Below are 27,987 nucleotides of genomic sequence, written 5' to 3' on the forward strand. Positions count from 1 at the left end.
GGTCTCTGGGAAGACTCTTGCTGTGCTGGACGTTCCTGACGGGGCTGATGTCAAAGGGAAAGTTTCTACTGTTTTCCTGCCTGGTCTCAAAAGTCCCTGCAAGTGATGATCCCTGATGGTGATCAGATTAGTGGCCTCCAAGGAGAAAAAGGCTATTTCAGGAAGTGTGACTGATGATGCAGTAAATGGTACTCTCCCCTAAGAGAGTACTTAGGCATTCTGTCAGCAGACTGGCAGGCCCTGCAGCTCAGTTAGCTATGCTATCTTTGGAAGAGAGGTGAGATGAAGGTGTTTTGTGCTCCTGACCTTTAATATGCTTGTGCTGTTATTGAGTTTGAAGTGTAAGCTGCAGGGCCTGGGTCAAATTTCAGTGTAAATGCATTCGCACTTGCTTTTCCAATTGGATATGGTTATTCTGCTTGCTTTTCTCTCTCTCCTAACATGCTGAGGGTGCTGCAGCGTACAGCTAAGCAGATGGCTCACTTCATCCTAGAGACAGATCCATTTCTGAGCATGGGGATTCTTGTATCTAAAGAAGTGCTTGAGTGAAACCACTTGAGTGAAAGCTGCAGTGGAAACTGGAGATCTTTAAGGTCATTTGCCACATGCATGGGTGATATTGCAGAAAAAGGGAGAAAGGCTCTGAAAGAGGAACGCTTCTTGCTGCATCCCCAACATTCATCATCCTGCAACATGTGGGGTTTTCCTGAGGACATGCAATCCCAGATTTGCTAGAAACAAATTTGTGAAGTCTGGTGAGCACAAAGCCCCAGGCAGCATGGTCACAGGCTTACCATCTGTGCGTGATCCTAGTAGCATCCTGCCAGCAGTTCATGTGAGGTTCTCGGCTTTCTTCTTTTGTTGCAAAAATGGTTCTGTTCCCCATCCAGGCAGCTTTCCAGGCCAGACCTCATCTCCCAGGACACTGCAGTGATGGACGGTGGCCGGTACGGTGTGGTATCAGTATAACTCTCTGTATACTGGGAGCTTAAGTGAACCTTAAGCGAGGAAACATCATTACTTCATCCTGCACGGAGAAGAGAAATTCTAATGGACCTTGATCTATGAAAGCCTTTCAGACTCATTTAGAGGGGCCACGTGATATTGCAAATGTAAGGTCCCAAGTGTGGACATGTAGAGGTTAGCACTATCACTATTTAATCGAAGCTCACAGAGGATTTCACTGCAGAAAATTTATTTAGTGGTTCCCGCAACACACTGTTGTCGCATTGTTATACTCTTTGAAAAGGTGTTTTGTTCCCCATAAGCTGTTGTGCACAGATTATATTAACAAGATCGCCCTGAGGAGAGTCTGAAGAGCAGTCTTTATGGCCCTACTTGTCTGTGCACAGCTGTCACAATAATTTCTTAGCCCTGAGCAGGACTCTCCTGGCAGCTCAGGAAAGGAAGGCTTCCTGGTGTTGAGGAGATTTTGGCTGCTGTCTTGGCATTTGAGTTTTCTCTAATGTTTTGAGATTTTTTCCTTGTTGCTCCCTGCCTTGGGCCTTTTCTGTGCCTTTTCTATGATTTCCTAATTCACTTCTGCATTTTGTGTAACAGTGAAATGTTCCTTGGCCTGGTGGCTTGGCTCCCAAACATCATTGACAGGCAATATGTGAAGACTTTTGATGAAATGTCCTTGGTGAATGCAAAAATGCATGTCCTGCATACCTATACGTGTACGTGTACTTACACACACAGGAATTAGAGTCCTTAGCTAAATCAGCAGCAACGGGAATACAATCCAAAGACTTTCGTTCTTAAAATAAACAGTTGCCATTATAAAGTATCATTTTCAGCATTACTCTCATGCAGCTCTACTTGGGCTATTTCTAAATTAGGCCATCTAAAATGTGGGCAAGCTGTAACATGGGTCAGTTTTGCTCTGGAGAAAGTATCTTGTACAAGTTGTGTCCCTCAGGTAATACAACGTTAAATGACAGAAAGTTTGAAATACTTTGTATATGACTGTTAGGGCAATATAAAATACATTCCATTAGAATACACCAGGTAAAAGAAGGTAGTTTCAATGCAGTGTTTCCAAATTTCTCAAAAAAGAGAGCCATTGTAAGCTACATTCATGATCCTCTTTCCCTACCCTGCACTTGCCTTAGAGGATCAGAGTATGAAAATCATTAAAAAATATAGCACATGTTGTCAGAGAACTATGGGAAAATGCTGTTTTGAGCATCTAAAGCTGGAAATTCCTTTGTCTTGGACGGCAGCTATAAGCTTCCTGTCTTAATACATCAATAATGTGTTTCTTCCTTCATAACGACTTATTTTAAAACTTTAATATATAAAATATATATTATTTATTAAAAACAGAGATATAGTCCTGATTAATGTTGGATGTGGAGTCTGGAAGTAATTTTTTTATTCCAATCCAATGTTTCTGTAAAATAGTGCATGGTTTCAAGGCAGATAGCAGTTAAATCTAGCTAGGGAAAGGAGAAAATATATTTCTAGCAGGGATTTGAAAAATGGAGACTCAGTGATCTAGAGAGCATCAGATGGATGCTCCAGAGAAGGAGCTGAACAGGAGCTTTGAAATCAGAGGTAGTGAGAATATGAAAGAACAGAGACAGAGTGGAAAGAGGAAAAGATTAACTAAAAAGATGTCATGGATGAGGAAGAAAATGGAAAATACTGTACTAAAACCAGTACCTTTGCACTTCAGTGAGGAAGCGATGGATGTTTGAAGATGGAGCTGGTGCAACTTCTTGAAAGATGAGCTGGTGGCTGGTACACCTGTACGAATCAGGATTTCTAGAGCAGGGACACAGCAGCACAAGAGTGAGGAAGCAAAGCTAAATGTCAGTGGCAGTGAAAAATCCATGCTGAGGCATAAACAGGCAAAATGCGCAAAACCCTTTTATCTGTCATCACCCTACAGGTAGCATTTGGTATCCAGATGACTGTTCTCTGGAGAAGCCAATTTAATCCTAAGTTAATTAAAAAAATGGTCAGCCTTTTTTTAGTAATCCCTGTGACAGGAATAGCAAGCAGAGTTTGTCTGAGCCCTAACTCACTGTTTTCTTCAGACAAATCTTTTCCAGATTGTACCAGAGGTGGATTGTAGTCAAGACTCCAAAGGTGTGGATCTCTACAAATAAAAAATGGAGATATTATTCCCAGATGAGTAACCAAACTTACCAAGATGGGCACAGTGGAGAAAGGTGGTTAAGGAGAAAACTCATTTTCTAAACAGAGTGTCCTGGTTTTGGCTGGGATAGAGTTAATTTTCTTCCTAGTAGCTGGTACAGTGCTGTGTGTTGGATTTAGGAGGAGACCAATGTTGATAACACACCGATGTTTTAGTTGTTGCTAAGTAGTGCTTACACTAGCCAGGGACTTTTCAGCTTCCCATGCTCTGCCGACTGAGAAGGCTGGAGGTGCACAAGAAGCTGGGAGGGGGCACAGCCAGGACAGCTGACCCAAACTGGCCCAAGGGGTATTCCATACCATGTGACGTCATGCTCAGTATATAAGCTAGAAAAAAGCTGGCCAGGGGGCCGCTGCTCGGGGACTGGTTGGGCATTGGTCGGCGGGTGGTGAGCAATTGCATCGTGCATCACTTGCTTTGTATATTCTATTATTGTTCCTATTTTACTTTATTTTATTTCAATTATTAAACTGTTATTCTCTCAACCCATGAGTTTTCTCACTTTTATTCTTCCAATTCTCTCCCCCATCCCACCGGGGCGGGGGGAGTGAGCGAGTGGCTGTGTGGTGCTCAGTTGCTGGCTGAGGTTAAACCACAACACAGGGACAAAAAGTTGTAGGGGCTTGATCTGGTCCAGCTAAAGTCAGTAAGACACCCCTTCTACAAAAGATGGACTTGCAGAATCCCTGTTGCATAAATTCAGAGGTCTGTGCATATGCCAGTGAAGTACGTGGGCATATGGGACAGACTTCCTGAGAACCTATCTGCAAACCTGCCAAATCTACAGTAGATAACAGACTTTGCAGCTCTCTAGGATTTTCTCATGCCAAGGTCAGGTGCAGTGTATGAGGAATTCATCTGAAACCAGGCTTTTCTTGCCCTTATTATTCTCATGATTTCTATCAACCAAATCTACACTGACTGAACAGAAAGGAAATGGACACTTTTCTTCTAAAACAAAAATATCAGTATTAATACAGATTTATGACATTACTCATTGACCATGCCTCTGTTTGCTTCTCTGATTGCACCTCCTATCAACTACCCACTGACTTCAGTATCCAGATTTCATTTAATTCTTAGTCCATTGGTTTTCAATTAAGGATGCTTTGCTCATGAGGATCAGCCTAGAAAAACCTCTCACTGGGCTGTTGCCTTCCTTTATGGAGTTGCACAATTATTTGACTGTTCTCATCACAGTGCTAGGCTTAGAAATACCAGTACTGAAAAATGCAGAGCAGTTAGAAGAATAAGCTATGCTTGACCTTATTAGCAAGATCGCTCATTCTGTATCGGGAGGCTTTGGGGATGGTGGGAATTGGGCCAGTCTGATGGGAGTAATGGGGTATGTCACAATTGTCTTCGTGCTGTTTACTTGCTAACCCATTTAGTATTTGTTTTAGTTTACTGAGTGTTCTTTTTTCTTTGTGTTTAAGGGTTCTTCCTACAGTAACTCATATCTATCTATCTATCTATCTATCTATATCTTACATTACTAGATGCAAAGGGCTCCGCATAAGCCACGCAGTTTACTCAGATTATTCTTAGGTGATGCCCTCTGTAGATAGGTAACCATGAGAACAGGAGGCACTGCCACAAACCCATCAGCTGATAACACAAAATAGGTGAACACATGCTCATGAGCAGCACAGGGCTCTCGAAGCTGCTGATTTCAGGGACTGACCCCTGCAGCATGCCACACACCTTTGGGAGTGTGACACAGGACAGGTGACAGGGGGCCGAGGTTAAAGTCCAACCTCTTAGCAACACCTTTGTGCATCTCAGCCAAATTACCTTCCCACCCCTCTCCCCTGAGTCTCTCCCACTTCTCCCAAGGACCAGCCCCTCTGACATGTCCCGCAGCACCACCTGCTGGGATGAGACTTCTCAGCTGCGTCCCTTACAGGGCGTTGGGGGCTAGGGCCAATATCAGTGTACATATGAAGCCACCTTATCAATGTATGATGTGTTTTTAGCATTTTACTAGTGAAAGAGGGAATGAAGAGATGACAGGCACGGACAAAGTACTTAGAAACTTGCTTCTAAATATTTACCATATGCATTAAGAGTGCTTTAAAATTAGGACAGATGCTGAAATGAGATACTTGGCCTGCATTAAGGATATAGGAGTTGATACAATCATTTAGTGTCATGCTCAAGTTACAAATCAGATCCTTGTGTAACACGCAGTCTTCTATAGATTGAAAGCAAGTAGGTCACTTTTATATCGCAGCAAATACTTTATGAAAAGGTTGATTTGTGTAGACAGACTGGATAAGCAGCAACATCTTTGTAGCTTCATAAATGATTTTTTTTCTTCTGTTTGAGAGGTGATATTCTGACATACCCTTGCACTCATAAATCCAGTGTTTATCTGCTCAACTGACTGAGGTCTCAGGGTTACAGAAATGAGAAACACAGCTCCTAAAAAGAACTAGATTCTGGATGTCATTGAGACAAACTGTTGCATGGAAAATTGGTATGGGATATGATACCATTAGTATCTGGAAAACAAATGCCGTATATAGTCACTTCCACTCCATCAGCAGTGAAAGGTAGTCAGGATTCAGAAACGTAGTATTCACAAATGGGAAAGTCAATGTCTCCTGACTGGAAGGGCCTGAGATCTTTGGGGTGAAACCCAAGGATTTACAACATTTAATATATTCTGTATTTTTCCTGTGGACAGACTGAAAGGGATTTTAAAATACACTGATAAATCTGATAAATAATGACTATAAAACATAGGTAGACATGAATTTTAACAAATGAGACTCATACGGAGAGAGAAATTTGTGATGAATACAGTTTTCCATGTCCACTATTGTAAATGTTCAAAGACAGAGGAGACGTGATCTGCCGTAAAAGCCACTGCGGATGACAAAGTAGAAAAGCCATGAGCAATATAAAAATTGGAGCTACAGCTTCTGTATCCTTGATACTCACCTGAGATACAGTTCGAAATGACCAGTTATTCTGCCCAGAATGGAGTCCAAGGTTTCGTCTCAAAGACTAGTAAGTCAGAAGCCATAAAATGTTCCTCTCCACTCACCTTTCCCTTTTAGGAAGGAACAACCATCCTGAGTTGCATAGATGGATAATATGGATGGAAAAGATACTCCAGTCAACCTGGAGCCTAAGTCTGAAGGATATTGCTTTCGCCACAGCTCTGATAGTGGATTTACAAAGGCAAGGAAACTCATTTAGCTCAACCTTCCTTAAATCCAAATCTTGTTATAACTTGGAATAAACAAAAAATTTAACATGATTGAGAGATTTGGTAATGTGGCAGAGACTAAACAAGGGTTAATGATACATTTTGGGGCTGGGTGAACAAGACCGTATAGCTTGGTAAGGCTCATGATGTCCTTTGTCAGTATGGAGCGCAGGCTGATTATGTAAGGGCATTTTCTGCTGGGCAGATATGCAATTTCTTACAGATGCAATTTTTTACAGATGCAGTGCTCAATATGTGAATGAAACACTTTGCTGCTGATTTGTCCCATACTGGGGAAGCCTGTCCTGGAGAAACAGCCCGATTGACGGAGGGTGCTCGTTGCCCTGCCTTACTTTCTGTTCCCTCAGACAACAGTCTGCACTTCATGGCACTGAATCAAGCTATGAAGGTCAGTCATGTGGTGAATTGCTGATGGTAAATGTTTATTTTTGACAGATTTGTAGGATATATAGCTTGTCTGTATTCATCTTCTGATGTTCCTATTATCATTATTTATCGCTGGATTATGATAGCTTCTGAGTCCCAGTGGAGCCCCACTGCGCTAAGTACTATAGAAACACATGCCTGGCTTTGCTGTTTTGGCTTCTCTCCAGTAGATCAGCTATATTCGTGTATCTCCTGCCTTGCTATCCTGATTTTTTCCTCTTCAACAAAGGGAGAGGGGAGTGGGGGGAATGATCACATAAGATCTTTTGCTTGTTAATCTGTAAGTGTCCTTGCTCCACTCTCCATTGCACCAACAGAAAAACATGACTAGTTCTTTGCTGGATGTGCAACTATCCCAGCATATTCTGTTAGTTGCCACATACCTACAGACTTCAGTATGATCTGCAAAGCAGAGAGGTGCTGTGGCACTTTCAATTATACAGATGAAGCTCTGGTATCAGTGCAGGTTTTTCACTTGTTTGAAGCACATGCTGAATCTCTGTGATGTGAGCTTAATTAATTTAACCTACTCTTTCCTATCAAAGTCTGATGTAAAATACTCACAACTGGCCCACTCTTGGCTGATCTGGTCGAGAGAATATCCCCAGATGAAGATTTCTCTCATGTGCAAGATGTACTGGAAAGTGTCCTCTTGCCAAGCTAGATTGTTTCCAGCTTTGTACATTGTGAGGGCCGGGTCACAAGTACAGCCTCTATAAGTTTCTGTGAAGTGGCAGAGCAAGACTGATCTGAGTCTCTGATGATGGAGAGTGTGGAACCAGCATGATCGGCTGATATTTTTCTAATACCCAAGGGATCAGCCTTGCTTCTTTGGGACCATACTGAAGCCAAAGATGAGATAATCTGTATTAGGGGAGGAAAACCCATCCTTTTTTAATGCAGCCTGTAATAGGAATTTTGCTACTCCTGCAGGAGAAGGGATGGATGCTCCTGAGAATAGGATTGCTCTGCAAATTGCAGTCCAGAACTATTTGAGCAGACTTATGCATCTGTATTAGTTCCCAGTGCCCATGCTGAGCACTGATTCACTAGTAGTTTCCTACCATGTAGAGGACCTTGTAGCTTAGAGGCTGTAGGGCAGCAAGGTGAAGCCTATAGTGATGCCCTCCGCAGCAGCTTCTGAATGGAAAGGAATAGGAACCCATACCTTCTCAGCCACACTTGCAGTCACTGAGTAAATCTCCTCTCTGAAAATGCCTTGTGCAGACTAAGCAGGCAAAAGCCCCATGTAGCTGTTGAGCTGAAAGGCCCCCATAAGCTCATGCCACTTCTACCAAACTGGAACTTTCCTCTGCTCAAAACAGTGTCCAACTACCTCGCAAATAACCTTCGATAATGCAGTATTACCCGGCAGAGAAAGAACACTTTGCTATAGTTCATTTTTCACAGGCCCAGCAAATGCACCAAGTTCCCCACCTTAGGTTAGCTCAGTCATGAGCATTAATTCTCTCTCTCTGGGTGCAGGGATGAGCAGCCCTGGCTATGTGGAGATAGCTTGCCTGGGGTCAATGCTTGGGTGACTTGTCTGCCTTCAACATTGCGTAGTGTGGAGGCACAGATGAAGAAGTGACATAGCAGTCAGGATGGAAATAATATTTTTTTATCACTACCTGTTGGGGGGGAACACATAAAATTCCTGGAAAGGAAGCAGAGGAGTTAGGGTTACCAAGCAACCACCAGTAGGAAAAAATAATGTGAAAGGAGAGCGGGGAAGAAGGGATCCAATCAAGGACCTGCCTGGCCAATTAGCTGCCTGAGACAGTGATGGAGTGAGAACATTAAGATTTCACAGTAGGTGAGGAAATCTGTTTTAGGTAGACAGAAAGTGCAGGAAAAAAAAAGGTATGTAACTAAATGGACAGAGCAGAGATGAAAATTCTTCACTGAAATGAAATAAACCCCTTTATTTTAAGCATTATAAGGCTTGGGGTTGTTCAAGCAGAGAGATTTTTAGAGGTTTTGTTCATGTTCTGCCACCGATGCTGCTTGTTGGATTTTGCAGCTCTCTCCAATCTTGAAAAAATGAAATTAAGCATTTCTTTTTCACTTCCTGATCTGGTCAGCCTGTCCATGTTTTGCATCCTCCCACTGGGTAGCACAGGGCTCACTGCCAAACCAAAGCCCTGTTTTTTAATAGAAAATACAGTAAACCAGGAAAGCAAATCCTGATTTCATTCATCAGACTAGAGAGACTCTTCTTTTATTAAAACCTTCTTTCAGATCAGCCAAGTGCCTGACTAAGGGCATAAAAATCAAGGACTTCGCAATTTGGCCATATTAGGGTTTATAACGCATGGTAAAATGATGGCATGCAAAGCTTACCAAGAGGCATTCTACAAATGCTAAGTCTGTAGTGCGGTCTGGAGATTGGGATTATTAGATTATTAGGTATGTGCAATACAGAGGATGCACAGGGAGGCGATTGCTTTGCTTTTCTTCCCTTCCCTCTCCCGGGCAAGCCTTGGCTGTAAGCGGTCACTCACTGCCTGCTCGTTGGCAGCGAGCAGGGCCAGGGCTGTGCTCCAGGGCCCTGATCTTCCCTTTGGAAACCGGGTGGAAATAAAACACCAGTTGTCTCCCAATCCAGCAAACAAATGCAGACAAGCAGAGCCGTGCAGGATGGGGGCTGTGCTCTGGGGTTACCTGACAGCTCAATCTGCCTCTTCCTGGACATCGGTCTGGATCTGACGCGTGCAGCTCTTGGGACACGGGGCAGCTTCTGCTTCTCCCACCAGACCCCTCTGGGTGATCCAAGACCTGCAGATTGGACTTAGAATCATAGAATCATAGAATCATTAAGGTTGGAAAAGACCTCTAAGATCATCGAGTCCAACCATCGACCCAACACCACCATGCCCACTAAACCATGTCCCTAAGTGCCGCATCTACTCGTCTTTTAAATACCTCCAGGGATGGGGACTCAACCACTTCCCTGGGCAGCCTGTTCCAATGTTTAACCACTCTTTCAGTAAAGACATTTTTCCTCATGTCCAATCTAAACCTCCCCTGGTGCAACGTGAGGCCGTTTCCTCTCGTCCTATCGCTAGTTACTTGGGAGAAGAGACCGACACCCACCTCACTACAACCTCCTTTCAGGTAGTTGTAGAGAGCGATGAGGTCTCCCCTCAGCCTCCTTTTCTCCAGGCTAAACAACCCCAGTTCCCTCAGCCGCTCCTCATAAGACTTGTTCTCCAGACCCCTCACCAGCCTCGTTGCCCTTCTCTGGACGCGCTCTAACACCTCGATGTCCTTCTTGTAGTGAGGGGCAAACTTGTTGCATCCTTCTCTGTTGTGGGCTTTTGCATTGATAATGCCAATGCAGCAGCAGAGATGCTAAGATCAGAGATGCCTGCGGAAACACAAAAGCCAGCATCCAGAGCTTCAGTGCGGTTCTAATACGTGATCATGCGTGAGATGACATAGCTGGTGCTTCTTTGCTTGCGAGCTCATTTCCCCTCCCGCCTGCAGTTGTTAGCAGCCATGTGGCATCCTGACATTTCGTCTTTATTAACTTCTTGACAGATAGCCTTTTGGGGTTTATTGGGAGATTAATTGTTTTCAGGAAGCTTTTAGACTGTTAGCAAGGTTTTATCTTTTTTTTTTCCCCATCCCTTCGAACAGATGACTCCAATAAAGCACTATGAGATGTCCTAAAGTGCTCTGCGGATGCCGGGAGCATCACTCTTCTCACTGTCCCCCAGCTTCTCTGTTCTTCGCAGCCAAGAGCTGAGAGCAACGAGGGGGGACCCAGTTTTGAAGAGGGCACCAGCTGCAGCCATCGTTGCAGCCACTTTAGTTAGATCTTCCCCGTGGCATTTTTCCAGCAGAAAAAAAGAGCACACAAGCCTGGCTATTTTTTTCTATAGTCAATGCATGTGATTAGAGGTATTTATAAAAACTGTGCAGAAAACAGCATCTTGGGAAAAGGAAAAGTACAGGCAGATGCACTGCACGAAAAGAGAAATTAGCAGACTTTGAAGTCAGCAAAAGTGCCTGATTAAGGATTTAAAAACCAGAATTTTGCAATTTGGCTGTGCTATGGGTTTCTAAAGCATGATTCAACGATGGCTTTTGAGGCCTGCTGGAAGCTATTCTGTAAATGACTGCATTTGTAGTGCCATCTGAAGGTACTGGTAACGTTGCCATTGTTTTCAGGGTGGAAAGAAGGAAACTTCACCAGCAAAAATGTTAAAACAAAATAAGGGGGATCAACTCATAGTAGCCCACTCAAACCTTCCCTTCCCCCTTTAAAATTTTGTGATTTCAGTGTTTTCCTTGCATTGCTCATAATTATCTATCACTGGTTTGTTCATTTTTTGATGTCTTTCCCCCAAACCAGAAGATAAGCATTTAAAAGAACATTTTCCCATTCCTGTTTACTATAAAACCAGTAGCAAATCACTCATAAGTAATTCAAGCCCAGCAATTTTGCATTAGCACAGGAATTTAAATCTCCCTTGTGCTTCACTGCAGAACCAGATTTGCCCAGAACACGGAATGGGACTTGGAGCTTTTTACTATTAATCTGCGAGTTCAGATGCAGGTTGGCAGAATCCAACGCGCTGTGATGATCTCCTTGTTCAGCAGCCTCTAATATGTTTTGGAAACTGCCCAGAGTATAATGATAAGGATACATACACAACACTTTTCACCTGATGGCCTATAGCTGGTTTAGTTGTTCCGTCTCCGCGGACTGCTAGAGATGTGCACAGTGATGGTTTTCCTTCCATTTGTAGACGTAGTCCTCTCAATTTAGCTGTGTTTATTTGAGACTATAAAGGGAGTCCTTGGTAGTGTCCCCACTGTACCCATAACGTGGAGTGCTCAGCGCTACCAATCCTGCATCCACTGGAGATAACGAACATTGTAAATTAGGGGCAGTCTCTTTTGGTGTGTGCATGTGTAGTGCCTAGCAGAGGGGGGCATAGTAGGATGAGATTCCTCATTAGCTCTGATCAGAGAAATACATAAAAATAATTCCACTGGGGGGAGGGTGACACTAAATGACATCCAAACACCGGGGCATGAAAAGGTGCCGGTTTTTATCCAAGTATTTTATGCATTTTTAAAACACACAAATGGAGTGAATATGTCTAAATATTCATTGCTTAAGGTGCCTTTCTTTGGCATTAAAAGCAGCACGCATAAATTCCTCATTTTACCTGATAGCTTTCATTAGCTCTCCATCTGTAATCCACACCTCCTGCTAACAAGGACAGAACCGCAATACTCATTAGGACTCTCCCTTTAGAGGAAGCCGAGTGAAAAATCCCTAGACTTTTATGCTGCAGTGGAAGGTGAAAATGTTACCAGATGAACAATTCTTTCCAGCAGTGCTTTGGCTAGTCTCACCATGTAATTGAAGACTTATTGTAAGCCATCAAACCCCATTATTTCCCATCCAGGAGTCTTTGCTTTCCAGCCCCTCGCTCATCCAAGACATACTTGCTGAGGAGAGGTGCAGAGTCAGCAGGAAAGATGGACAACATGAATAATTAAAATGGAGGTTGAGTTCCCATTTGCTACTGAAGAGAAATGGTTTGCACAAAAATAGAATGAGACAGGGCATCAGAGATGCTCCAGAAGGGTGGCTGTTATATCTGTTGGCATTTCTACTCTCCAGGAGGATTGTTCATTACGGGGATATTTAAATATCGGGTTTAGAATGGCAACCTATCGTAGTATTATTTGGAAACACTCTGCTGCAGATAATGCTAGAGAGGTGTGCTTGGCAAAGGTAGAAACTGCTAACAAGTAGCAGTTGACTAATGAATGGGCATCTGCAGTGTGCGCACATGTGAATTACCCAGTGGAAAAATGTATTACACAGAATATTATCTCAGTAACAAAGACAAGCACTCAGAAATGAGAAAATTGAAAAATTAAGGTTAGCTTTGATTTTTAATGTAGTTGTGCCATTAAAGCCTACCAAGTGCCATGTTTTCATAGCTTTCTTCTGCGTTTAGCGTTAAGGATGGACAGTGCTCATCTGTTCAGTACTTTGTTTTCTTCTACTGTTCAATTTTTTTTACTTATTTTTTGCACTTTAAGAAAATTCTTTTTCGAAGAGGGGATTATTAATTGCCTCGTGACACTAGCCACCCCAGCATCATTATATTTCTGCAGACGTTATTAAATTTATTTTCATAAACTACTCAGAGCTAAGGGACCTGTTATCACCCCCCTTTTAGAGATGCAGCCTTGAGGCAGAGAGATTACAAAAATCTTATTTTGCGTGCTTAAACTGAGAGAGATTTCATAGAACTTGACTTCTCAGAGTGCAGAGAATTATAAAACACACAAAGCATGACGACCATAAATTTATTTGCAGCGAGGGACCAGCACATCTATAAATCGGATCCCTGGTGTCAGTCTCCAACAAATGAGGAACTGAAATTACTGGACAACTGTGAAATATTAGGTTGAAAAAAACATCATTAATATAATGTACGACTATATCACTGGCAAGAATAGAGTCCAGTTCTCCAAAGCAGCATTCTTCTGCCTTAACTCTTTGGTCTTGTCACTTTCTGTAACCTTCACTTGGTACATTGACATCTTTCAACGCCTGAAACACGTAAAGCAAGTGTTCTGCAGGCAGCTCTCCTTCGCAGAGAACAAACCCAGTATATCCGCAAGTCATACAGTGACTCTAACATTGAACGAGACAGGAATCCTGGGGAAAAAAAAAAGAAGAGTATGTGGTTATGCAATTAAAGTCTGTCTCCTAATGCATCGGTACAAGAGGACTGAATAAAGAGCAAATAAGCAGTGTCAGCTCTGGTTTGCCCTAACCTTTTGATTGCTCTCGTACAATAATCATATCCCCTCCCTGTACTTTATACACACTATACACGTCTCTAACAGAAGGGGAAGAAATTCCATCACCAGTTACCACCCCGACATGACATCAGCGAGGTGATAACCTCCAGGCTCACTTCACAGACCCTGCTGCTCCCAGCGAGGGAACGGCTGATCTCGGCAGCCCTCCGCAAAGGCTCAGGCGAGACGGGCGTGTGGAGCTACGCTAGCGGGACGTGGGGGTATTGGGCGCTCTGTACAGCAGATTGGTAGATTGTGGTTGTCAGTCTAGATAAAAAGCTTGTTAATCTTCAGTGTACGTATATTCTTCCACCCGCTGAATGTTGTTCTTCACCCTATAAATGACCGGTGATATCACTTAAGAGTCAAAATGCCAAGGACCAAACCTCAGGACAGGAACCATGCGGTGTTCTGACGGTGTGATCTCAAACATCCCATATTATTCCCACACGGCAATCTAAATCAGGGCTACCCCAGCCAGCTCGGCCAGGATGGGTGTGATGCGCAGCAGGAACCTGCAGCCCACATCTCTTTGACTTCGAAAGCAACCGGCGATCACCAGAGGGCCAAGATGAGGTGAAAACGATTGTAAAACGCCTGTATCTCTGTTTTTGAACAAACAGCTCAGAATTAGCATTAAAAATGCATTTAGTTTTTGTCACTAATGCCGTGGTTCTGGTTATGCATCACTCATGGGTGAAGAGCAGGTCACCTGGCGGTTATGGTGGGAGGCTGGGGCAGCACAACCCTTCGCTTCACACTCATGTTTCCCCGGCCAGCGACTGCGTGCTGGGACGAAGGACGTTCTCCCACCCCCACCCCACCCCACCCCACCCCACCCCACTCCACCCCACTCCACTCCACTCCACTCCACTCCACTCCACTCCACTCCACTCCACTCCACCGCACCGCACCGCACCGCACCGCACCGCACCGCACCGCACCGCACCGCACCGCACCGCACCCCACCTTACCTCACCGCACGGCAGGCCTGACCGAGGACCGCCTTCATCCCGGCTAGCCCCGCCCCGCTGCCGGAGGCCCCGCCCCCGCCCCGCCCCTCCTCTCTTCTCCCGTCTCTGTTGCCGGCGCCGCTCTACCCCGCTTCCTGTCCGCGCCGCCTCCCCCCTGCCGGGGCGCCGGGCGGAAGTGCGCGGCGCGGCCATGGCGGCTGTGGATATCCGAGGTAGGGCCGGGGCGTGTGTGGGTGCCCGGGGCTCCCCGCTAGCGGCCCTGGCGCGCTTCCCGCGGCTCCGGACCCTGGGGGGGCCGCCTCCGTGTCGAGCTGCGGGCCCTCCCGCCGTGGGCTGAGCGGGCGCGGAGCGTCCGGGCGCCGCGGGGAGCGCGAAGGGGCGAGCTCCCTCCGTGGGGCAGAGCGCGGCGGGCCTGGCTGCCCCGGGCAGCTGCGGCTGAGGGAGGAGGTTGGTGTAATGGCCACCGTCCTGGCTGGTTGGAGGTTGCTGTGCTAATAGTGTTCGCTCCGAGGAGCGCCCAGGTTTCTGGACGATGAGGTGTGGCCAGAGGCGCGAGGATAATAGAGCTGCTTCCTTTATTAGTGCTCTGTAGGGGCAACGGGGCCCAAACTAAGTTTGTTTGTGTGTCTCTGGAAACTCTGCACAAGAGAGTTTAGTAGCGTTGCTAGAGCATCTATGTCTTGAGAAGGAACTGGGAGGAAAAACTGACCAAAAAGCAGTTTTCTTGGATGTGAGGCAGGCTAGGAGGGTGCGTTCAGGGCCACCTGGGAAAAACAAGCCTCCCTTCTGGTACACTTCTGCCTTTTCAGATGGAATAAGGAGGTCCAGGGGTGAGACAGTAACATAAGGGAACAGCTGAAAAAGAGAGTTCTAGCTCTGAAGTGTGGAGGAAAGTGGGAAACACTGGCGCGTGTGGGACTTTCACGAGACCAAAGCAGTGAGTTAGGCTGGTAATCTTAACAGTGCTTCGGGTGGATGTGATGATGCAGGCCAGGTGTTAGAAAAGCCCGGGAGAAAGCTGAAGTAACTGAGAACAAGAAAGGTTTGGGTGAGAATTCAGGGATATGAATAGAAAGAGAGAATGTTTTGAAGAAGCAGCGGTGATATTTGAATGAAGTATTAAAGAAGGTTTACATTGTAAACAAAATACAGGTTAAATTACTGTGAAGAGTTTGAACTTTGAGAGGGGAAGAGGGGGTTGAGAGGGCATGAGAAAGGAAATTATTTTTCTCCAATTTTTTCCAAATGATTTTGAATGGAATCACGCCAAAAGCCTGTGTGGTGGAGTTTCAGGGAATGACCAAGAGCAGATATTTAGGGAAAGCTTGTGAGGGGTTAATTTTGATAATGCCACAGATGTTTTCTCCTTTTTTTTTTTTCAAATTCTTACTTAATGATGTCTGCAGTCCTGTTTGCTTTTCTGACTGCCTTGTTTCAGATTGCAGCAAGGAGCTATTTGGACAATTAATGGCAGGAGTGCTGTATTAAGTTATTAGCTGGTGTGAGAACCTTCTGTCTTAATCCACATCATTTAAGCTCCCTCAAAGTCTTCTGTCTTATACGGTTCAATATATTAAGTTGAGTTTGAAGCATACTTCTATTTTTAAGCTATCAAACTATTTTACCGTTCCTCTCAGTTTGCCAAAGCCTAGTGTTGGGCTATCCAGCCAGCAAGGCCAGTTACAGCGCACTGTGTGAATTGGTCTCCTGTTATTTTTTGCCATGGTTTGCTGGCTTGTCTCCCAAATTGTCCTGACATTCATGGCAGATTGGCAGTGTTGTCACAAGGACTTTACTTTTGCATCTGTGATGCAAATTCCACAAAAAATGCTTTGAACAAGATGTCCTTTTTTTGAAAGGAACAGGGAAGCAGGAACACCATTCTTTCTTTCTCATACCCAAAATAAACAGAAGTACTCCCTTCTTAGTGGGAATAACGGGCATGTCAGGTTCATGGCTGGTTTTGTTCTTCCTCCCCTTTTTTCCAAGAACAGTTTAAGAGAACAATCTTGCTAGTTATAAAGGCAGTTATAAATATTGGCACTAAGCAGCTATGGATAATTGAGCCTTAGAGCCCAACTTTATATTCCATTTTGCGATACGTTTATCAGTCTATATACATAGACTATATATATATATATGAAGCTTGCCTGACATTCCTCGTGAGAAATGTAGTTACTGTTAATCATACAAGCAAGAAAAGTTTGTATTTGAAATGTAATATGAGAATTTATGATGGCAAAAATGCAAGCACTTAAGATTTTGGTTTTGTTGGGAAGGAAAGCTTGTCTTTTGGTTTTGAGAGGCATTTAGAATAATCAGTGCTACTGCAACTTAAGTGCTTAATAATGGGTCTTAGTGCTGTGTTTCTGAGATTTCCTTTTTTGTAGTGAGGAGAGAGACTAGTGTATGTGAAACAACATGAATGCCTCTAGACTTTTGTTTTTTCCCCCCTGTTCTATGAAAGAGTTAGGCTGGCAATTCTGAGATTAACGAGGCAAAATGATTTACGCATGACTGTTTACGCTGCTGTTTTTCCTGGTTTGCTGGGCAGCTAGTGTTACTTTATTAGAAGCTGCTAATAGTATATGAGCTGACATTTTTGGAACTGATCCAGTCATCCTTGAGCATGCAGAGTTGTTGAGAAGTAAAATATTCACAGTGGAATGATAAGTGGGAGTTCTGGGTATGTATATAATGCATGAATGTAAGGGAGTGGTTCCTGTGAGAAGGGAATTTCAGTTCTTCAGTCAGTTTTCAATGACTTCTTGTCACTTATGTCTTTTTAATTCTAAACAATGCATGCCTTTGTTTCCTGCTTTCTTGTGTCTTGGGAATTCTATTTGCTGCTGCTGCAGTTTAAAATGGATGAATTTCAGGGTGCTTTTCAAGGTGCCTCATGGATCTTCAATGTTAGCAGATTTGTTGAATGTAGAAGTGATTGTTGACACTGGTTTCTTTGGTCTGCTTGAGGAACATCATTTTGCTGCAGTGTGATAATAAAATCCAGGGATTTTAATTCAAATGTCCCCAAATCTGTAGGAACTTATCTGGCATATAATGATTTGCAGGTTATAGAACATATTTCATTTAAAAAGCTTGCTATTTTAAGTAATTGTTAATACTCTGTAGTTAGATTTCTGTAATATCCACTTGAGTTATGGAATAAGGAATTTGCTGAAGGCAATTTGGCAGATTAATTGTAGAGTCAGGAACAGAACCTGTTGTTCGATACTACTGGGAAACATCTGCCCAAAGATAGCATTTTTGTGTCTGCTGTTTTGGTTTTTTTTGTTTATTATAGATTTCACCCATGTAAAAAAAAAAAATCTTTGAAACACAACAGTATCAGCTGCTATGATATCATATAGGTACATATTTTAATAACAGAACATCTTAGAAATGTTAACAATGCCACTATTTTGTTTCACTCAGTAGTTTATTCATTGACTTTAGCAAAAGAAAACTCTTGGTTTAATTAATAGATCTCTGCAGTGTTTTACCTATTTTCACTATTATAGTTTCAGCTTGGAAACTAATTTTGTAAGAAATAAACTGTTTTAAACATGGCCAGGCTTAGATTTAGTGTGGGGTGTATCACTTTTTTTCCCCCCCTGTAACTGATCCTAACTTTGGTAAGTAAGTTGAATTTACTAAACTGAGACCTAGCTTTCAAAAGGACCCATGCTTTGGATTGTCTTTCTACTCAGCTAATGCTGTGGTTCATAAACTGTATATAATACTACTGGGTAGATGCAGTATGGTAGTATTATATGCAGTATCAGAGCTAATTAACTCCCACCAACACAGCTCACACACATGGGCACACAGACCCTACTCACATTCTTGAGACATAAAAGTATACCAGCAGCTAGTGGTCAAGGAAAGAAAAGTGCAATAACAAAAAAAGACTGTATTTCTATTGAGTACCTACAGCAGAACTTCAGAAGGTTAAAGGTTATCAATTATTATTTGAACTCTGTGAAACACATTTTTAATGGTAGCAATTCACTCTTGGAGGTATTTGTAGTGTTTCTGGCTGATTTGGTACTCAGCGTAGATTTCCCTTCTCAGATAATCTCTTAGGAATTTCCTGGGTTGACAGCTCCTGGATTCCAATATTAAACAATGGGAGTGTGTTGGACTATTTCTCGGAGCGAAGTAACCCGTTCTATGACCGAACATGTAACAATGAAGTCGTCAAAATGCAGCGGATGACCTTGGACCATTTGAAGTAAGTTGTAATTTGGAACTGCTTCCTGTGCAGTGTCCTTTGTCCCTCCATCCAGAGGCTTTGATGGTTGAATGGAAGCATGCTGGAAACCTCCTTCTGTTCTGTGCTTTTTAGTCCCACCACTTGCCAGGGAGCCCAGCTTTTTTGTATTTGGATGTCTTCTACTTCCTCTTACGCCATTTCAAGGAGGTGTTAAGCATGAAGGATTCCATGTATATCCTGAGATTCCAGTAAATCACCTTTTAGATATTTCTCCGAATTAGAAAAGCTGTCCTTTCATCTTCCCAGCTCAACAGAACCCGAGTAATGGTAATGTAGTTAAATGTTTTTCTGTGGTGAATAGGGTTTATGTTAGGGGATAGTAGAGTTCATAAATAGTTTGTGTTTCCATATCCCGCTGACTATGTGCAATAATTAGTATATAATTCCTCCAAAGAGCTGGCTTTTTAGTATGGATAATAAAAGTAGTGAGCGTTGTAAATAAACTGATCACAGATGGTTGTGTAATGAGATTGCAGCATGTGCAAGTTAACTTTCTTTGCAGTTCCCCATCTGCTACACTGAGCACAAGTGAGGTATTTGAGAACTATTTAAAGACTCCACAATATGATAGGGAGTGTGCAAGCTGAGCTAAAAGTTCATTGGTAAAGTCGCTTGTGCTCAGATGTGGTTGTGGAGGGGCTTTCACATCGGACACACAGATGGCCACATCATACACTGGTCCTTTGTTTCTGTGTTTAAATGACATCTCTATGATGATAGATTGTGTTATCTTTCTTGCTATTTATTTGTTTGCTAACATGTTCTACTTAGATGTTGTGTCAGGTTGTTGTAACTCCCTTTGTGTATGCAGCTAGGTTTTGATAGCTAGCTCAGGAAATCCCATGCCTTTATTTACTGCACATTATATTGAAGAGCTTCCAAAGCATCAGAACTTCATCCCTTACTGCCAGGCCATTGGTAGCTCTTCACATCCTACAGATTCTACTTTGAGGAAGATGTTTATTCTGGTTGCTTCTTTTTCAGCCAGATGGTTGGGGTGGAGTACATCCTTCTTCATGCTCAAGAGCCCATTCTTTTCATTATCCGGAAGCAGCAAAGGCAATCTCCAACACAAGGTAAGGTCACTCAGTTCTTGTCACTGTTGAGAAGGACGATCAGCTAGTCGCTTTTATCTGTTCCTAATTCGTGTTTAAGCACTTCTGGTTCCCCTTTTCTGTCTTTTTCTTAAATCTAAATAAAAGGGTATGAGGCTTTGTGGTGGGGTGGAGATATTTTGTCTATCAGAGTGATCTCTAGTGTGCTAATAGCAGGGATTGCCATCTTGTGGTGAAATGTGAAGAGTGCAATGAGTAAGTGCTGCCCTGTGGTATATTTTGCCATGGGAAATTGGTAACAGCATTCATGCTATGTTGTATTTATCTGTTAGGCTATGCCAGAGTTTTCATTTTAATTATTGGAATATAAGGCTAACGATATCCTTGCTTGGGGCTGATGAGCTTAGTTCAATTTGAGCTAATCATCTGAAGTGGCTAGTATGTGATTTATTTATTTATTTTGCTGAACCATGATTTGAGTTAGTCAGGGAGAGGGATCATTCATGCTTCTGTTTGTGTCATGTCACTTTCTTATTTTGTACTATTTCCACCTTCAACTGTGGATTGGTTATACTGCTGAGTAGGATCTTGTCAGCAGAGGATGATGACCCATGTGAAAAATGACCATGAGATACTGCACGTTGCAAACAAGCAAATGCTTGTTGTTTTGGTTATTCCTCTGAGAACTGAGTGTTTTGGAACCGTGAGGGAATCTTGCGACAATTGCACCACTCCTCACAGTGTCACTGATGACCTTTCCAAGTTTTAAATGAAATACCTTAGGTTTTTTCCATTTGCGTGCAACCATCTTCATTATTTCCTTTTAACCTTAAATTTCTTTGTGCATGTGTGATTAATTAAAAAAGTAACCGCATTTCAATAGTTATTGGACTGTCTTCTGTGTTTACTGCATGTATGTGTAAAATAATCTGGTTATTTCAGAGTAAGCTTTACAGAAAAGAAAGGCAGGTTTAATGCTAGTTATTTCTTAACTTTTTTTTAGTGACTTAGGCTCTGCACATGCATTTTGGTCTTGTGCAGGAGTTTGCCTTGTCTAGCAATGCTTCTTACTTGCTTATATTGGGTAATGGCCTCGTTATATTGCAGTTGCATACTGAAAAAGAACATACGTGATTCCTCCTTTTAATAGATTTTTAGAGTTGTTTCTTTATTAAAGGTTTTGAATCTAGCTTTCAAAAGGTGACCATGGAAATATTATGCAGCACTTAATTTCCTGTTTTGACACTTTTTAGATCAAGAGTAGAGTTGGGACTTCCACAATATGTGTGTGCAGACTTTCACTGTAATACAAAAGTGTGTTTGGTGGAACTTAACTGGGACTGGTAATGTTTCTCCCATTGTGACTGTACAGTTTGGGCTAGATACCTTGCTTGAGTCACATAGTTCCCTAGCTCAAATGTTACTTGTGTTTCATTTTATCATGGTACAAATATTAGCGTATTTGAGACATGAGAATGAGGATGGAAAACTAAAATTTAATGAGTTCACAGCAAGTGTTGAGTACTCAGGTAGAACTGGTGCAGGCCTGTCTTATGACTTCTGTGGTTTTTTTTTAAAAAAAGTATATTTTAAATTCTTTAAGCCCAGTTTTTGCCTGTTTGAAGTGGTTTTGGAAAAATCTTTAGATCCAATGGTTAGGGAGAGTTACCTGTCTAGGAAAGTAGGCTGCTCTGGTACAGAGCTGTGAGACAGTAAAGCTGCTGTTCTGTGTCTTGCTCCACGTCTTAAAGAAATGCTGAGAATCCTCTTTCTTTTGAGGAGAGGTGGGTACTGGCTGTAATATGCACCCAGCTGTCTCGGTCTGTTAATTTAGGCAGGTGTCCAAGCTTCATAAAATGCAAGTACTGGATGAATTGGGTCCTGTCAGTAAAAAGGTTGAAACAGAATGTGTTAATACAGATGGAGGAACTGGGACAAATGTGTGCGCAGGTTAAGATCCTTAGGATTGTGAAGCTGATAGCATTGCTGTAGTTTCTCAGCTGAAGAATGTTTGGCAGAGTATTACGGAGGCAGTTATGATGTTCCTCTGCACTGCAGCTCTAATGAACAAGAATTTTTGATGGGTCAGTAGAGCTTCCAAATCTGATTTATCAAATGCCTTTGGAAGGTCGTCTTTTTTTGGCAGAATGTTATTAATTTAGAAAGGCATACCATGTGTGTGCTTAGCTGCTATTGGGTCTGGGAAATCTAGCTAAGAGGATTGTACAAGTTGAAGAAAGCTGAGGCCAGAAGAATGAGATCTTACGTTGTGGGTTTCTACCGGTAGTAAAGGCAAGTGGAACTACTTCCAGTGCAGTTCACTTGACTCCTCTTGTGTAGCTCTGAAAACCCCAACTCTTGTAAGGTCAATTATTTGTTTGCAGTAGGATGGGACGTAAAGCTGATGCTTTTCTATCTGTAAAGCAGACCTTGGGTTTTTTCCTCTTATCAGTCTGTGGCTAGGGTACAAATAAAGCACCTTGAAGGAAAAAATTAAAAAGAGAAAATTTGGTGATGAGATGAATATTGCAACTTCTGCTGTTACTACTGAAATTCAGCAACAAATACAGAATCTTCAGATAGAGCTTTAAACTGATCCTGCTTTTTTTTTTCTCTCCACAGCTATTCCATTGGCCGACTACTATATTATTGCTGGAGTGATTTATCAGGCACCTGATTTAGGGTCTGTCATTAACTCCAGAGTTGTAAGTGTTCTGTGCATTTGATGTATACCAGTTTGTATCTGCTTTTACTTTTGGTTGTTCCTCAGACTGTTTCAATCCCTCCTTCGCTGTTTTGAGGAAAGATCTCGTGTAGCATACAGTAACTTGAAACAAACCCCACTGGTTAATATGGTGTGCATCCCACATGGAAATGAAAGATCCTGGGAGAGTACAATGTGGTCCAGAAAGTAGAATACGTTGTTTAAGGATAAAGGATCAGGATAACTGAAGCCACACAATTGGCAGAACGACATGATGTTTGAATAATCAAAAGAAAAATTAAACGACAAATACATATGAAATAGTAATTAAATACATATTCCGTGAAGCTTGCTTTGGAATGTTAAAGTAATGTAATATTTCTCTTTAACTTAAAAACATAAGCCTCATTTAATGTGGTATTTCTTTTTAAATTGGATACTTGGGTTTGTTTTGATTTCTTCTAGTAAACTACTACTTTTGCAAGCTTTTCTCTGTCAGTTTAGAAAAGCAATTCAGAAAAGGTCTTGTAAGAGCCTGTTAAAGAGATTACATTCTTGGTGCAAAACTGGATGTCCCAAGTTCCCTTCCCAGAACAAAAATGAACATAGAACGCTAATTTTAAAATCCCTGCTTTCAAAAATTTATACTGTATTTTCTCCTTAAATTCTGAACACTGCCTTATGTTCTTGTTCTGAAAGCTCACTGCGGTGCATGGAATTCAGTCTGCTTTTGAAGAAGCTATGTCCTACTGTCGCTATCACCCATCCAAGGGCTACTGGTGGCATTTCAAAGATCAAGAAGAACGAGGTATGATTCCTAGTTGTTCCTGTGTACTTTGGGAGAGGGAAGGTAATGTAGGGAGAAGCTTGAGGCAATGCACAGCAATGGTGTAGAGATGAGGTTAAGTGTCTTTCTGTCTGAAGGGTAAGTTAGTGCTCCCTGTCAGGTGGAAGGAATCTTGCTCTTCTGTGCTGGTGGGAATGAACATCGAGGCATGGGTGGGAAATGAAAATGGTGAGCCGTGTGTGTCAACAAAGCGGGCAACTCTTCAACCCGCTGGAGACCAAAGTACATTTTAAGAAGCCAAACCAGTTTGTCAGGAGGTAAGAATTGTCCTTAACCTGTCTTCCACAAAAATAACTGATGTCGAAGGGAAAATGTAGGTGAAGTTTAGAGGAGAGACAAATACCAACTTGTCATACAACAAAGAGCTGCTAAGAGAACAGAACTTTTAATACAGCTTTCTCTTACATTTCTGTGACTTGCAGAGAAAGCTAAACCAAAAGCCAAGAAGAAAGAAGAACCAAGTTCTATTTTCCAAAGGCAACGGGTAGATGCTTTGCTTTTAGACCTAAGACAAAAGTTTCCACCCAGATTTGTTCAGGTATGACACTTATAAGTCATAGTATTACTGTAACTTAGTAGTTAAGGCAGTCATAAGTACTTAAACAGCTGAAACTGAATGGGAATTTTGTGTGCTTTGTGCAATGGTAACATGGATTAGATAATAAATTTGAAATGGAAGGCTCTGATTGGAGTGCAGGATTCCCCTCTGTAATTGCAGGAGTCATTAAGACCTTGGCAAAACTACGAGGGCAAATTTTGTTATACAAATTCCTTATCTAATCGCAGAGGGTCTGTTCTTGTCAGCTATCAAATTTTGCTGCTGCTTCCAATTTCCTGCTTTGTGAGCTCAATTAAAAGCCACCACAGCTATTTTGTTTTAGTTACTCCATTTTTCTGGAGGCTTATTAATTAGCGTGGAAATTCTTGGCATTCTGTGAAGTTGTTGTGATTACCTCTGATCGTCTCTAGTAGCCATTTGTTCCAGCAGGTCTTCTGCTTGGGAGCAAAGGAAACGATGTTTACAGCATCTCACAAAACTGTTTACTCCTCAGATGTGGGAACGACTGGCTAACTGTGCATTTCTTGTTTTAGCGCTTTTCACTTGTCAGAGGAAAAACTGGATGTTATAAAATGTTAATTGGATTTTGTTTAAAATGTATTTAGTGATCCCTTCTACCCTCAACTCTTACATAGAAGGGCTCGTTGCTTGGTTTATATTCCTAAGTGCATAGTAGGAAGGGTTAAGAATTATGACTTTCGTTCCACTGATGTTTTTTTTTGTTCTTTCCTCCCCCACAGCAAAAGCCTGGAGAAAAGCCTATCCCAGGTAAAACTCTGATATTCTCACAAGACTTAAAAAATAGGCTCTATATAGCAGTGTCTTCCAGTTGCCATATAAGTTCCTTGCTGCTGCTACTGAGGTGGTTAGGAATTATGGCATTGCCTAATTGTGCAAAGTACTAGGTAAGAGTTCTCTGTGACAGCCAAAGTGAAGTTGAAAAAATGTCTATTCTACTCCTGCCCTTTCTGTCTGTAAAACTGTATTGCCTGAAGGTCCAAATGCAGGAAATGGTCTTTGAAAGCAGGAGGAGGGTAAAAGGGTGAATGAGGGAACAGTTTGGTCAGTCCAGCATCTTAGTGATTTTTGCATGGTGCTACAAGCTCAAGAAAGTATGTGAAGGCTTTGAGTTGATCGTGAGCAACCTCAAAACAGGAAAATCATGAACTGTATCTCCTCAATCTATTCCACTTTTTCACCTGTATAGGTATGAATTTAGTCCTTGGTTATTCTTATACCTTTGAAATTAATTTTGCCCCTTTGATATCAACAATATTTTCTGAGTACTCTGAACAGTATTTTAGGAATAAAAATTGGAGGTTTAACTTTCTTTTACTGTACTTCTTAAGTGGATCAAATCAAGAAGGAACCGGAACCAGCCCCTGAAGCTGTCAAGCCAGAGGAAAAAGAGACTGTAAAGAATGCTCAGCAGAGTGCTGGCGCTAAAGGACCACCTGAAAAACGGATGAGACTCCAGTGAAGGGAGAAGTTGTTACACATCTGGATTAGGCAGTACCTGGAAAACAGGCGATTCTTGCTCCCCTTTCTTTATATTTAAGCTCTTCAACCGAGACTGACGATTCAGGGACTGAAGTCCCTGTAACAGCTTTTTCTGTAGAAACCTGTCACGCAAGTGTTAATGTCAGGATGTGAGCTGCCTTAAAGAAAGTGTTTTCAGTCTTCATCTTATTTTGAATGTTGGCTTCTGAGAATGGTTTTTACATGGACATATTTTGCAGCCTCCTGAAATCTTTACAAACTTTTGCATCCCATGTGTCTTGGTTTCCTATGTAAAAAGGAAAAACTTTTATATAAAAAAAAATCTGAATTCTTGGCAAATAAAACTCCTGGCTGCTGGAATGCCTTTCTTAAATGCTTACTTTGTTAGTAGCAAATATGCCATATGTGCTGGCAGCATTTTTTTACTTGGATATTGGAATATATTGTGTGCTATTTTGAGGAAGAAAAGTTCAACTAAAGGATTTAGGCTGCCTGCTATAAATTGCTGTGCCTTTAGTATGCTTGGGATACAGATAAAAGATTTGATAACTGGAGGCTGAAATCCATGTAATTAGATGTCACACTGCTCTCGGTGTCTAAATGTTCCTAGGCACTCATTTTACTTAATGGCTAAGCTGGTTTTTATAATAAAAGCTAGTGTTCTGTGAAAGAGATTGATGACATAAAACAGGCTAAAATGTCTTGCTGTTGCACACTCAGTGAAGCTGTTTATATTTCTCCTTTTTTTTCCACTGTAACTCAGGTATATAAATTGCATCTCTTCTTCTGTGCTTCTAGCACTTTCTTCTAGCACTTTCTTGCTGCATCTGATCACCTTGGTTAGTCATCTGCCTTTTAGACCTGAGGAGGTAGGGCAGTGGAAGAGAAACATCACTGACAGCTATACACTTTGCTATTTAAGCATGTTGCTTACACAAACCTTTTTTTTTTTCAGAAAAATTAGAAGTCATCCGTTGCAAAGAAATGACTATTGGTTTTGTTTTTTCATTGAAGTAATGGAGCAACCCTTGAAACAGCTTGCTTTCTTTTCACAACTGTTACCTGCTTTCTTCTAGTAAACTGTAGTAAGCAAGAAAAAGGTCTGTACATAGCAAACAAAATGTAGATAGGAAGGAAGACTAAGATATGCATAGATAGCTGTGTCAAATTTGTTTTGAGGTTATAAGAGACCCTTTTTCTGTTTCAGTAACTAATAAACAGCTCTGGGTAGCTATTGAATGATGGAAAGACCCATGTAACTTTTGTCCTGTAATCCAAAGCTGTAACGTTAAAGATGTAGATAAGCCAATAGCTGTTTGCTGTTGATGCAGATACAGACCTAAAATTCATATATTGGTGTACTTAAGTGTGTATTAGCTTTATTTCATACCATGTGGGTCAAGTTTGAACAGCTGTTTCTCCAAATGTTGATAGCAGTAGATAATAAGCTACTGTGAACTCTTAAATCAAGTGAAGATATAGAAAGCAGTTATTCTGGGATGCCTAAAACAAGACAGAGCTAATTATTCAGCATTGAATAATTACAAGGTAGTGTGAATACACTTAGAACAAAAGGGTGTTGATTCTTTCTTGTATTAAAGAAATTCCTCTGAAAGCAAGGAGCTCAAGAAGCACCAAAGCCATCATCTCATCCACCCCCATGATGGAAAGAGGGATCTCCAGAAATGAGGCATGAGTGGTGAGGAACCTCAAGAGTCCTTGCTGGATTTTTGATGTTCAGAATAAAGTCCTTGGAAACGGCCATTAAAGGAGTTTAATTTCTCTGTAGTTATTCATATTACTAAGAACCTGTATGTTGTTTGGAAAAACATAAGTGAGAAAGATGACTAGACTGCACTGTAATGAAGATCTAGGGTGTTGGTTTTTTTTTCTGAGGGAGAAAAATTAACTACTCGCACACCAAGGAAAGATTTAACATTACTAGCAGAAGATATCTTGCTTATTGCTGAAGGCACGTACAGCTGTGGTCAAAAATGGATGCTAGAACAGATACTATGAGCAAAGTATTCGATCATTCACTGGGCTTCACCTGAAACAGTGTTTTGTACAGCTCAATGTCTGAAAAAGAATTCTAAAGTAGAGAGGTTTGAAGAAGGGCAATAAAATGAGTAGGAGAAAGTTTCTCCTATGAAGCCACTGGGAAGACCAAGACTTTAGCTCCTTATGAAAGAAAAGACAAATATTGAGTCTTTATAAAACTGAGTACGGTGAAGCAAGTAGGAAAGTAGAGAACTCTTGTTCTGTCTTGTAGTACAGGGGACAAGTTAATGAAGCTGAATTGGAGTTACATTTAGACTGAATCATTATACTCAATGCTCAGAATTTGAGCTGATTCAGAAATGAGGGTGGAACTTGAAGGGGGCAGACTGTCCTCACAT

The 27,987-nt window shown here is 42.0% G+C and overlaps 1 protein-coding gene and 1 long non-coding RNA gene across 2 annotated transcripts; one reads left to right on the plus strand and one right to left on the minus strand.

The window, feature by feature from the left end:
* Nucleotides 1–13,165: 13,165 nt before the first annotated feature.
* On the minus strand, nt 13,166–14,700 carry LOC143162836 (uncharacterized). Its single transcript, XR_012995800.1, has 3 exons — nt 14,648–14,700; nt 14,060–14,278; nt 13,166–13,527 (listed from the first exon to the last, which is right to left on the minus strand). It is a non-coding gene; the product is annotated as an uncharacterized LOC143162836 (long non-coding RNA).
* Nucleotides 14,701–14,771: 71 nt separating this feature from the next.
* Nucleotides 14,772–27,352, plus strand: MED6 (mediator complex subunit 6). Its single transcript, XM_076344771.1, has 8 exons — nt 14,772–14,859; nt 18,722–18,881; nt 19,908–19,999; nt 22,601–22,683; nt 23,382–23,490; nt 23,952–24,067; nt 24,829–24,856; nt 25,438–27,352. Exons 1-8 carry the CDS (start codon nt 14,838–14,840, stop codon nt 25,566–25,568), a joined length of 741 nt encoding a protein of 246 aa, XP_076200886.1. The 5' UTR covers nt 14,772–14,837; the 3' UTR covers nt 25,569–27,352.
* The last annotated feature ends 635 nt before the right edge of the window (nt 27,353–27,987 follow it).

The sequence above is a fragment of the Aptenodytes patagonicus genome, chromosome 7 (genome assembly GCF_965638725.1).
Source record: "Aptenodytes patagonicus chromosome 7, bAptPat1.pri.cur, whole genome shotgun sequence".
Taxonomy (NCBI): Eukaryota; Metazoa; Chordata; class Aves; order Sphenisciformes; family Spheniscidae; genus Aptenodytes; species Aptenodytes patagonicus.

Excerpts from the sequence above, each read along its gene's own strand:
- MED6 (XM_076344771.1), top strand. The coding sequence starts at position 14,838 with ATGGCGGCTGTGGATATCCGAG. Across the intron at positions 20,000-22,600 it reads AAGGCAATCTCCAACACAAG|CTATTCCATTGGCCGACTAC; the intron begins GTAAGGTCACTC and ends TTCTCTCCACAG. Across the intron at positions 24,857-25,437 it reads TGGAGAAAAGCCTATCCCAG|TGGATCAAATCAAGAAGGAA; the intron begins GTAAAACTCTGA and ends GTACTTCTTAAG.